Source organism: Equus caballus, chromosome 4 (assembly GCF_041296265.1).
Source record: "Equus caballus isolate H_3958 breed thoroughbred chromosome 4, TB-T2T, whole genome shotgun sequence".
NCBI classification, from domain to species: Eukaryota; Metazoa; Chordata; class Mammalia; order Perissodactyla; family Equidae; genus Equus; species Equus caballus.
In genome coordinates, this window is record NC_091687.1 from 67,013,307 (window position 1) to 67,025,836 (window position 12,530).

The 12,530-nt window shown below is 37.8% G+C and overlaps 1 protein-coding gene across 3 annotated transcripts in view; it reads left to right on the forward strand.

The window, feature by feature from the left end:
• AVL9 (AVL9 cell migration associated) overlaps nt 1-12,530 on the forward strand; it is a 55,401-nt gene that overhangs the window by 11,457 nt on the left and 31,414 nt on the right. For all 3 annotated transcript variants that reach the window (XM_023639482.2, XM_023639484.2, XM_023639483.2), the window contains exons 2-4: nt 6,373-6,493; nt 7,919-8,004; nt 10,735-10,806. In XM_023639482.2, coding sequence (XP_023495250.1) covers nt 6,373-6,493; nt 7,919-8,004; nt 10,735-10,806 — 279 coding nt within the window. The remainder of the gene's footprint in view (nt 1-6,372; nt 6,494-7,918; nt 8,005-10,734; nt 10,807-12,530) is intronic.

Genomic DNA, 12,530 nt, shown 5'->3' on the forward strand with positions numbered 1-12,530 from the left:
GTGTCTTCTGTTACTTGTATGGTTCTCTAACAGCGGAATGGATGTTGAATGCATTGTTAGAAAGTGAACAAAGGGTACTTTTGAAGTACTCAGGGCTCACACAGGATACTATGTTACTGTTTTGTTTTTGTAGTTTTTCATTCTTTTGTTTCTGAGGACAAAGTAAATGGAATCTGACGAGAGGACACCAGTTTGATTTGTAAACTATGAAAAGGGGTCATAATTTTTACCATTCCTGGAGGACAGACTTAGGTTACCATTTCTCACATGGTTCATTTAGCATTTAGAAAAATTGCTTTTTTATTCCTTGTGATTAGAGCATCTTTATTCAGCTTTCACTTTTTAGAAATCAGTCGTCTTCTTTTTCCCTCTTCTTATCTTCTTTTGTAATAGTGTATGTCAATTATTACTACTAATTGGGATCAAAATAGATTCAGCCACATGAATATTGGTTGACATATAAAGAGATTTGAAATTTGCATAATTTTAGTAACTTTATCCTTTGGGGAGACATTTGATGTATCTGTCACACATCACATGTGCTAATGCCCTACCAGACACCATCTTTGATCCCCAAATTTAACTTAGATTTTAGGCTATGAACTTTCACTGTTTAATTATCAACCCTACCAGATGATAATTCATTCTAAATGTTTCTTAATCTCTGGGGATTGACTTTGATTTTTGTCAGTGGTTTTTCACATACGCTTAGGCTGCCGTATCCAGCTGTACAGACTTTGCACAGCCCTGCTGTGCAGGGAGAGCCTTCGTGTAAACTGCAGAGTCGGTGGTTCCCCTGGAGTTGTGCAGTGAGGCAGCCTACCATACCTCACTTTACTTTCTGTTGTACTGCTTCATTTAATTGCATTATTGTTTAAATGGCCTTTTGATTCAACTGAATATTATTTAAAAGTCTCAAGTAACTTCTAAGAGAATTCTTCTTAAGGCTCTGTGCCATGAACTGTGTGTCTGGATTATTTTGGACGTATCAAAAGATACATAGAATATTTAGTCTGTTCAAAATATGAAGAATATACAATTTAAGATTTAAAAGTCCCATGGCTTAAGAAATAACAGATTCTTATTTTGTTTTTCCCCAGACACCAACTGAGTGTCCTACAGTTCAGTCCTGTTCTGCACTAACTACCCAGAGTTAGCATCAGACTCCACAAGTTTAAGGGCTTAGTTCCACAAGATGCTCTCACTTTAGGTGCCAGTCTTGGGTCCCCAGGCTACCTGCACTTCCGAACAACTTAGCTACAAATTCGGAGGTTTCCGTGACTCCCTCTCAGGTTCTGTAATTTGCTAGAACAACTAACAGAGCTCAGGGTAACACCGCTTACCTTTACTGGTTTGTTATAAAGGATACAACTCTGAAATAGCCAAATGGAAGAGATGCATAGGACAAGGTATGGAGGAAGAGGCATGAAGCTTCCATGCCCTCTCTGGGCGCACTGCCCTCCCAGCACCTCAGTGTCTTGGCCAACCTGGAAGTGCCCTGAACCCCATAGTTTAGGAGTTTTTATGGAGGTTTCATTATATAGGCAGGATTGATTAAATAGCCGTTGGTGATTCAACTCGATCTCCAGCCCCTCTCCTCTCCCTGGAGGTCAAGAGGTGGAGCTGAAAGTTCCAACCTTCTAATCAAGTCTTGGTCCTTCTGGTGACTTCGGCCCCATCTTGAAGCTATTTAGCCCCACCACCAACCACCACCACCACCAGCAGCACCACCACCACCACGGAGAGTCACCTCGTTAGCATAAACCCTGGTATGGTTGAAAGGGTCTTGTTATGAATAACAAAAGATGTTCCCATCGCCCAGGAAATTTCAAGGATTTTAGGAGCTCTGGGCCAGGACCAGAGACAATGACAAAATATGTATATTTTTTATTACCACACTTGAATAATACTGAGTAGTTTATAATAATGTTAAAAAAAACTAGAAAAAAATGTTCAACAATAAAGATTGATTGAATAATGAAACAATACTATATAGCCATTAAAATTGTTGTGTATGTGTAGACACAGGAGTTTGTATGAACTTGATTAGCAAGTTCTGTGGTTTCCAAATGCAAGGATTTGTTGGTAGCAAATATACCAGGAGAAGAAAAGAATTCTAGAAAGCTGCCAACACAATACAGGCAGTGTACAATTTATGAAAAACTTGTGTCCCAAAAGTTAGCTGTTTGAAATTCTGAATACATTTTCCCAAAGAAATGTTATAAACCCTCTGGGTCCAAGTCAGCTTAAAAGCCAGCTTAGTTTTACCTATGGAATTCTTGGAGTATATGTGTCTCTGCACTTAACTTAGAACAATTTTATGAGTTGATTGAATTCTAAGTTCCAACTAGAGTCACCCAAAACAGATCTTCCTTCAGTAGAATCAGGACTTGGGAGAATATGTTGAACATAGCATAGCATCAGATATTAATTAAACTCTAGCCATTGGTAACTTGTTAGGTGAATCTTCAGAAAAGAGATTTCTGCATCTCCCTTTGCCTCCAAGAGGATAGGGTAGAAATAAGATTTCCTTCAGAAGTTAGGAACTGCTTGTGGTTATCTGTTGCTTGTTTTGGTTTGTTTTTGAACTCTAAAAACAGTACATATCCATTTAAAAATTAATACCAGTTTACTTAAAAATGAATGAAAATATTGTCAACTTACTATAAAGTGGTTCAGAAAAAGTGTATGTTACATACATGCAACACAGCTAAAGCAATGTGGCAAAAAAATGATCAGTTTGTGAATATAGATAAAGGTTATAATGTTCATATTCTTTCAACTTTTCTGTAAGTTTGAAATTTTCAAAGAAAAAAAGAGGATTAAAAAAACTTAACTAGAATATTCCTTTATCTTCGATCCCCAACCCTGTTCACCTCTCCAGAGATAAAACCTCTGTTAACAGTCTAGCTTGTATGTTTTCAAGCATGTTTTTTAATCCATTTACAGAGATATGTAAGTATAATTTTTTGCATAAATGGAATAAGTTTAAGTAAGATTATACTATATTTACTGATATTCCACTTTTTAAATTTAACAGTATGTGTTAGTTTTCTATTGCTGCTGAGACAAATTACCACAAACTTAGTGACTTAGAATAACACAAATTTATTTATTTATAAATTTTTTTGAGGAAAATTAGCCCTGAGCTAACATCTGCCGCCAATCCTCCTCTTTTTGCTGAGGAAGATTGGCCCTGAGCTAACATCTGTGCCCATCTTCCTCTATTTTATATGTGGGATGCCTGCCACAGCATGGCTTGATAAGCGGTGTATAGGTCCATACCCAGGATCCGAACCAGTGAACCCCAGACCACCAAAGCAGAGCGCGCAAACTTAACCACTTCCCCACCGAGCCAGCCCCACAAATTTATTAAAGAGTTCTGGAAGTCAGAAACTGAACTGGGTTCCATTGGGTTAAAATCAAGGTGTTGGTGGGGCCGGCCTGGTGGCGTAGTAGTTAAGTTCATGTACTCCACTTCACTGGCCCAGGGTTTGTGGGGTTCAGATCCCAGCGCTGACCTACACACCATGCTCATCAAGCCATGCTGTGGTGGCATCCCACATACAAAAAATAGAGGAAGATTGACAGAGATGTTAGATCAGGGCCTGTCTTTCTCACCAAAAAAAAAAAAAATTCAAGGTGTTGGCAGGGCTGTGTTTCTTCAGGATATTCTAGGGGAGACTGGATTTTCTTGTCGTTTCTGGCTTCTAGAGGTTGCCTGCATTGCTTGGCTCATGGTCCTTTCCTCCATCTTCAAAGCCTCTTGAAGCACAGCGTCTTCGAATATCTCTGACTCCGACTCTTCTGCCTCTTCTAAGGACCCTTGTGCTTACCTTGGGCCTCCCTGGGCAGTCCCCATCTCGAGGTCCTTAATCACATCTGCAGAGTCCTCTTGCATTGTAGGGTAGCATTGACAGATCCCAGGGATCAGGACATGGACGTTTTGGGGGGCTCTTATTTTGCCTACACACAGTATATCATACTTATCTTGCTTTATCCATATACGTGAATTCTTTTTAACAGCTGGATAAAACTGATGTAAAATTTATTTAACCACTCTCCTGATGAATATTTAGGTTTTCAATTTTTCAGATTGCATTTTCATGATTAAAAGTGAGGTTGAGCATTTTTGTACTACTTTCTTTTGGAATTTTCTATATTAAACTTTTTGGATCCTAAATGATAAACTCACGAGAATTTGGGTCCATGATGTTTATATTTATTTAAAAGCATGTTTATTCTATACTAAATGCTTTTTAAATAAATATACATTAAAATTAGTGGTTTTCTAAAATCATTTTGTAATACGAAGACTTCTTATGGTAAATATTATATATTGGACTTTGGTGTTGATTACATAAAATACAATAATTTATTTCCTTGTTTCTGTTTTTTCTGGTGTTAAAGCAAGAATTCTGAATTGGGAATTTTTTTTTAACTCTATAACTACCAGCTTCATAGCATCAGTTTTGAATTTGTAAATGTCTCTACTACCTCTTTGCCACGTTCTTCCTTGCCTCACACTTTAAAGACTTGTCGATATATAAAACCTTTATGATGGATATATAGAGAAAACAGAGAAACGTAAAATGTAGTTTGAGTTTGTTTGTGCCCAGCCTTCAGTTAATCGATCTTAAATGACCAATCTCTGAGAGAACATTTTTACTCCGTAATCCAAACCTTTTAAAAATCCTTTCAGGGGCCGGCAGGGTGGCACAGGGGTTAATTGCACACGTTCTGATTCTTGGCAGCCCGGGGTTCGCTGGTTCGGATCCCGGGTGCGGACATGGCACTGCTTGGCAAGCCATACTGTGGCAGGCATCCCACATATAAAGTAGAGGAAGATGGTCACGGTTGTTAGCTCATGGACAGTCTTACTCAGCAAAAAGACGAGGACTGGCAGCAGATGTTAGCTCAGGGCTAATCTTCCTCAAAGAAAAAAAATCCTTTCAAACTGAAAGCATTGATTGCATCTGGAGATGGGGCCAGGGAAATGACTGGGTAGCCAGGGGGTAGTGTCAAGGTGGGGAGGGAGTCTTTTTACTGTACCTATACTCCTTCCGGTGATTTTAAACATTTCGAATGTGGAACTAGATCATATATTAAAAATAATCATCATTGTTAAAACCCTTTTATAATTGGCTCTTATGCGATTCATGTGGCAGTTTGATTCCACTGAGATGTGGGAAGATGAGCCATCATATCTTTCCACGTTAAAGATGGGATCTAAAAGTGATTCCTTTTACTATGCTGTTCCAACTTTAGTGTATATATTACTAATGCAGTGGAAATTCCTGCTTAAATATACTTTGAAAGAAAATTAAACATAAGTCACCTAAAACTTCTACATCAATTTGCTAACTCAAGTACCATGCATTTAATTCTGCCTTCCTATCCAGGAGTCTCATTGAAATAACGAAAAAAAACCAGAAGCACAGAGAACATCCTAATAAACCTGGGGAGCACCAGAAACTGGGGGCGCATACTAAAAACTTTATTTCTACAAGACACAGTGTTGGAGAGAGAACTTCACTGAACTTTAATCTATCAATTCTGTCTTAAAAAATATAACCTGAATTGTTGGTTAATGTCCACTCACCCCCCACCAACCTCCCACTAAAACCGTAAGCTCAAAGCTGCAAGTGTTGGGAGCAAGGGAACCAATTGATGGGAAGTAAACCTGGATCTTGGCTCAACTTCTCAGGCTCCTTTGTTGGACCCTTTCTACTCAGTTCAATGAAAAGCTGGTTTTCCTCAGGGCTCCATGGCTTCAATTACCATCTGTTTGGTGGCAACTCCTAAATGTAAATATCCAGTCCTCTCACTACCACTACCTTCTTTTTTTGTTTTTTTTTTTTTAAGATTGGCACTTGAGCTAACAACTGTTGCCAGTCTTCTTTTTTTTTCTTCTGCTTCTTCTCCCCAAATCCCCCCAGTACATAGTTGTATATTTTTCAGTTGTGGGTCCTTCTAGTTGTGGTATGTGGGACGCTGCCTCAACATGGCCTAATGAGCAGTGCCATGTCCACGCCCAGGATCTGAACTGGTGAAACCCTGGGCTGCCGAAGTGGAGCGCACAAACCCAACCACTTGGCCATATGTCCAGCGCCTACCCACTACCTTCTTATGCACGTTAAAATTTAAATCACAACCTTTAAATTAGAAAGAGGAAAAGGCTTACAAATCTTTCCTCTTACTCCTTTTTTCTTTTTCCTATTCTATGCAATAGGTTTGCTGATAATGTCAAATGCATCAACAAGAGTGTCTTATCCTTGCTTCTCTCATTCAGAGTTTAAAAGCATTTTTGCCTGTCAGGATGAAATGCCCTTTGATCAACAACCTTTTGGCTAACATTTCTTCCCATTTTAGGTTGAATTCTCCTACCCGCCCCTGATTCCAGGAGAGGGACATGATAGTCACACTTTACCTGAAGAGTGGAAATACTTGCCCTTCCTTGCCTTACCAGATGGCGCACACAACTACCAGGAAGGTATGTAAACACACAGCAAAGCAATTGGTAGGTGCCTTTTTTTATTTAATTTGCCAAGACATCTTAGATTCTAAGTACGTTGATAAATGAAAGGGCTTTGGCCTATTGTGACTATTCATAAAATATTTAAATGCTTGTTTGGAGATGACTAGTCATGAAGTAGAGGATCTCCAGAGGGGTGCCAGGCTTATATTGGTAATGGCTGGTGAACCTTGTCCACTCTTGCCAGTAGCCCTGGCCAAGGTAAGTGATGAGCCTGATTAGGACATCTGCTACTGATAGCACTTCCTGCATTTATACTTGAGACTCCTCTCAGAGGCAGACTAAAGGGCTTACCTGCACCAGCTGCAGACTGACTGGCACTCTAGCCGCAGACTTACTAGGTCAGTGTTCCAGTGCCCACCTGGAAACAGCTGAGATTGCTTCTCCAGGCCTGGAGCCATTGCTATCACAGTGCTATGCTTGAAAGTTTGCTTGCATGCGTGCGGAGCTTGCTAACACCCTTAAAGAGACCAGTGTCCTGAAGTTAGTACTGAGTCTCCTACCACCTTGTAAATGAGCGCTTAATCAAGGACTATTTTATCATAGTCTTAGAGAGGCTCTACGAAAACACTAGATTAAACTTGGTTTGATTAACTGTTTTCCTAATATTTAATAATCTTTGTATGAAATGAAGCAAATGTTACTACACAGTTTAACATAAAATTTAAGTACAGTATTTTTAACGTCACAAATCTTTTTTCTGTTTTATTATGAAAGCTTTTAAACATACAGAAATCTTGAAAGAATAGTACAGCAAATATTCCACAGATTTTCTTTTTATTTGTGTATGTGTACAATTTTGCCTGTACTATTTGAAAGTCAGTTGTAAACATCATGACACTTTACCTCTAAATACTTCAGCATGCATCTCCTAAGAATAAGATCATTCCCCAGGATAACATGTAGTACTGTTATCACAGGTAAGGGATTTAGCAGTAATCCCATAATACCGCCTAATTATGTTCAAATTACCCCAGTTGTCCCAAGAATCTCTTGGATCTAGTCAAGATTCATGTGTTGCCTCTGGGTTTTATGATTCTCTACTTTTAATCTGGAATAATCCTGTACTATTATATTCTACATATTATAATAATCCTGTATATAATCCTAGATAAAGTATTTTGTGAGATAAGTGAGTGTAGTCTCAGTTGAACCTGTTATAAGTCAGCCTCCTGGGCTTTTTGTGATGAGTGTACACTGTAAGGCGATGAGAGGAATTCTAAGTAACTAGTGGTTGTGATGCTAGAAATAAGTATAATACAGGTTTCCTTATTACATTATCATTTTTGTTTCAGTGACTGCATTATAATAACTTCACATTTCCTTATTTACTAGTAAAGGGTAATTCACTTTGGTACTTACATTTTTCTGTGTATCTCTTAGATACTGTGTTTTTTCACTTGCCACCCAGAAACGGAAATGGAGCCACAGTATATGGTATCTCTTGCTATCGACAAATTGAAGCCAAGGTACGATAGTTAGAATGAACAAAAAAAGAAACACTCCAAAATTCTTTTCTTACCAATTCAAATTCTAACAAAATGTAAGATTTGGGGAAATACATAGTGCTTATTTTTCATGTGGTGCTTGTGATATTGTTTAAAATTTTTATAGGGGCCGACCCAGTGGCGTAGTGGTTAAGTTTACATACTCTGCTTTCACAGCCCAGGGTTCGCAGGTTCAGATCCCAGCTGTGGACCTACACGCTACTCATCAAGCCATGCTGTGGTGGTGTCCTACATACAAAATAGAGGAAGATTGGCACAGATCTTAGATCAGGGACAGTCTTCCTCAAGCGAAAAAGAGCGAGGTTGGCAATGGATATTAGCTCAGGGCCAATCTTCCTCAAAAAAATTTATAAACAGTTTGTAGCTGTTTTACCAGTATTACCAGTTTATTCACATGAATGTTTTTCTTAGTTGACATTGGTGACTATAATTATCTTGTATCATAATATTTGGTACATTATTTTTAGATAGTGATACCTAAATTATCCATATGTCTTTAGAATACTGTATTTAAATTTCATTGTGTCCTTGAATTTCCTATTTCCAATGTTTGGTATGTAATTTAGAAAAATGGAGTGGTAATGTATTTTCTTTAAAGCAGCGTTTTAGAAGTATTGGAAAATACTTATAATAGCCTCAAACTACTCACAAGTTATCTTAATTATGTATAACTAAGATTTTGATAATTCTGAAACTACCTGCTAGTTTAATGCCTGACTTAGTATAATAGCTCTAATTAATAAATTCAAATAAACCAAGATGGGGAGCTCTCCCTTTCCTGGTTTGCTTCTGAGCAGCGCTGTTTTGTGGTGAGCATACGCTTTATGAGTAAAAATCTCTTTCTTCTCGTGAGAGCACTATTTAATACTCTGCAGTAGTGAGTGCTTCTCAGCCTCGGCTGCTCACTGGAGTTACCTGGGGAGCTTTAAATACCAGGGATGACTGGGTCCCAACCCCGGAGATTCTGATTTAATGGTCTGGAAAGCTCCCCAGCTGATTTTAATAGATAGCCAAGATCGCTAACCACTGCTCCAAAACAATGGTTTTTAACCAGAATTATTACCTGGAGGCTTTTTTTTTTTTTTTAATATATTTGCCTGGCCTTTCCTTCTACTGACTGAATTAGACTCTCTGGGAGTAGAGCCTAGGCAATTATAAATTTTAAAAACTTCCTCAGGTGAATAATTAACTTAGTAATCTTTTGAAAAATTTTTAACGTTTTATAATGAACATTTCAAAGATGCAGAAAATTGAAAGAATCATACAATGAACACCTGTATACCCACTGTCTAGATGTAACAATTGTTAATGTTCTACCATATTTGCTGTGTGTGTGTGTTTTTCCCTGAAGCATTTGAAAGTAAACTGCAGGTGTAAATTCCAGCATACCCAAAGTAGTTAACTTCCGTGAAATAACCCTCCATGCCAGGGCCTGGGACATAGGACACACCCAGTAAATCTTTGTGGAATGAATAACTGAATTTAAAGATAAAGAAACCTGAGAATAAGAGTTAGTCTGGTAGCTTTGTGCATTTGATTTCTTCATGTACTGTTATCCTTACATCCTTTTATATGAGATGAATTGAGCTATTGCCTTTTCTTGGAAATCTGTTCCTTTTACTACCTCTTTTCTCCTAAATGTTATATAAGCACTAGTAAAATTATTTCTCTAGAGATGTTGTCATTAACAACAGTTCTCATGCTCTGCAAAGGCTTTAAATGGCATTTCGTACTGCCTGTCTCTCTCACCTCCTGGGTCTGACCCACTCCACGGTATATTGGATTTGCTCATTTCTCCAGGTTTGTCTAGCCTCATCTGATAAGCAAACAAATATTCCAGATATCAGAGGGATCTAGAGCCTAGGAGAAAGACTTTAATTCCCTCTGAACGAAGGTGGGACCTGATGGATGAATCCAGTTAAGGCGGAGAGATAGAAAACAGATTGAGGAAAAGCTCTATTCTGGGCTTAATTTAATGACTAATCATCGGTCAGTTGAAGACACTGAGGCCCCTCAGTCCTCAGGACAGATCCAGGGAGACATCAGGCAGTACACGAGATGGGGAAGAGTCGTTCTTACTGCCCTCGCAGCCTCACCTGAGGCTGATCAAATCAAGGCTTGTTTTCTCCCAGCAGAGAACTGTAGAAATCTCACATGGTCATCCCCAGAATGCTGAGGTGTGAGTTATGGCTCAGGTCTGGGCTACAATACAAGACAGCAGGATAGACTCCAGGTACCATAGAACAATCAGCTTAACAAAACTGCTGACAGTTCTTCCATCTGGAGAAACAACCTGTTTTTGTCATCTCTTAAACTATCCCCTTCTCACCAGAAACAGTGGTCTCTGAGAGGGCTGCCTATTTTAAAACCAGAACCAGGGACCATTGATTTGTATTATGGATGTGGCAACTTATACATAAGGTATTCCCCTGCAGACTGTAAGTTCTTTGAGAGTAGAGATTGTCTCTCACTGTTATATTCCCATTGCCTGCCAGATTCTGGTGCATAGCGCTCTGGCCGAATCCATGCATTCAATAAATATTTTCTGAGATTCTCAATATATACTTTTTGAATTAAATTAACTAAATGCAAGAAATTTTTTCTATCTAATTGCTAGTTTTATATTTAAAAATAATGGTTTTTAAATATTTCTGTGAAATATTTCTAATAATGACTGTTTGTTTATAATAGGCATTGAAAGTCCGGCAAGCAGATGTCACCAGAGAGACTGTCCAGAAGAGTGTCTGTGTTCTAAGCAAGCTGGTGAGAGACCAAATAACTTGTTAATGTGTTTGTTCAACATTCATGACAGATTTTTATTTGAGGATAAGGCATTATTAGAATATGGAGAGATTTATGAAAGCAGTAATATATTGAAATTCGGAGCTCATTATTTATGCTCTCGCATCTCCTCTTTCTCTTTGCCTTTCAGCAGTTTTATTCTCGTTTGCTCCTCTGCCCAAAACTAGACGAGAGGAAGGAGATCTGACAGATAGGTTTTAGGGAAGGAGGTTGACGCGACCACAATGAGATAGCTGATAAAGTTCATTTATCCATTTTTGTTTTGTTCTCAAGACTTTGGATAAATAATACTTTACTAAAATTCCAAATATTATAATTGCTCAGATTTTATTGACAGTATAGAAGTGCGTGACTCTTGTGCGATGAAAAATTGTAGCCTTAACTTGTTCTTTAAAAACTTGAAATGTTTGAGGAAAGGAAATGACGTAATGAATTGTACTATAACAATACTTTAAAATTGTTCCTTCTCAGTACAAGTTGATCAGATGCAAGTGTACAATCATTTTAACTTTTTATTTTTAAAAATAAAATATATAACATTTTGTATTTTTTGTAGCTCTCTTCATTAAATCATTTGTGGTGTTCCATTTTTATTAATGGGATAATAACACCTTTTCCAGTAACACCAACTGCCTAATTCTACATGTAAAATATAGTCCCCCAAATCCCCTGTGTGAGGAAAAATCCAGACCTCTATCACATTAATTATCTGAGATCTATATGATTACTGAATACAAACATTTCTGCAGTTAACCTAAACCAAAATTGAGACTACTTCATTAGCCTAGTCACCAAATGTATGTAGGTTTTGTTTAATTATTTCTTCTGCAATTGTCCAGTTTCTTATATCCACAGACAATTTAAATGTAGTTTGCTTAATATAAGTTGAGTTTTGCAAAATAGGATTTGTTTTGGCTTTTATTACCAAGCTTAAAGGAAAAAACCATGAATAATAGTAATCATAATTTAATTCAATTTGATTTAAATCAATTTAATTTAAATGAGAAAACATCTAGAAAAGAACATTAAAAATACAAGAATGGAAATGGTAGAAGAGGGTCTTAAATAGGAGAAGTAAGAATTAAGGAATAACTTTGCTCAAGTATACAAAAGTATTATGGTAGAGGACACAGATTAGTTATTCTAAGCCTCCACAGAGGACAAAAAAGGGGCAATGAACTTAAATTTAATCATGAACGTGCAATTAGATATAAGAACTGGCTGCTATCAGGATGATTAAAAGTTACCACAAGCCAGCAGAACAGTGTGCAGAATTAGAATGTTTAAAATGTTATGATAATAATAGCTATTGTTTAAATGCTTTCCGTGTGCCAGTTACTCTACTAAGTGCTTTTACCTGTGTTATTTAATTCTGAAAACAACCCCATAAGCTCTTTTCTATTCTAAGATTTTTCAAGTTGGGGGTTTTTTTTTTTCACTTTTTTGTGTGTTGGTTTTTTCCAGTGAGGAAGATTGGCCCTGAGCTAATATCTGTGCCAATCTTCCTCTTTTTGCTTCAGGAAGATTGGCCCTGAGCTAACATTTGTGTCAGTCTTCTTCTATTTTTTGTATATGGGACACCAGCACAGCATGGTTTGATGAGTGGTGTAGGTTCACATCTGGGGTCTGAACCCCCAAACCTGGGCCACCAAAGCGGAGCACACTGAACTTAACCACTACGCCAC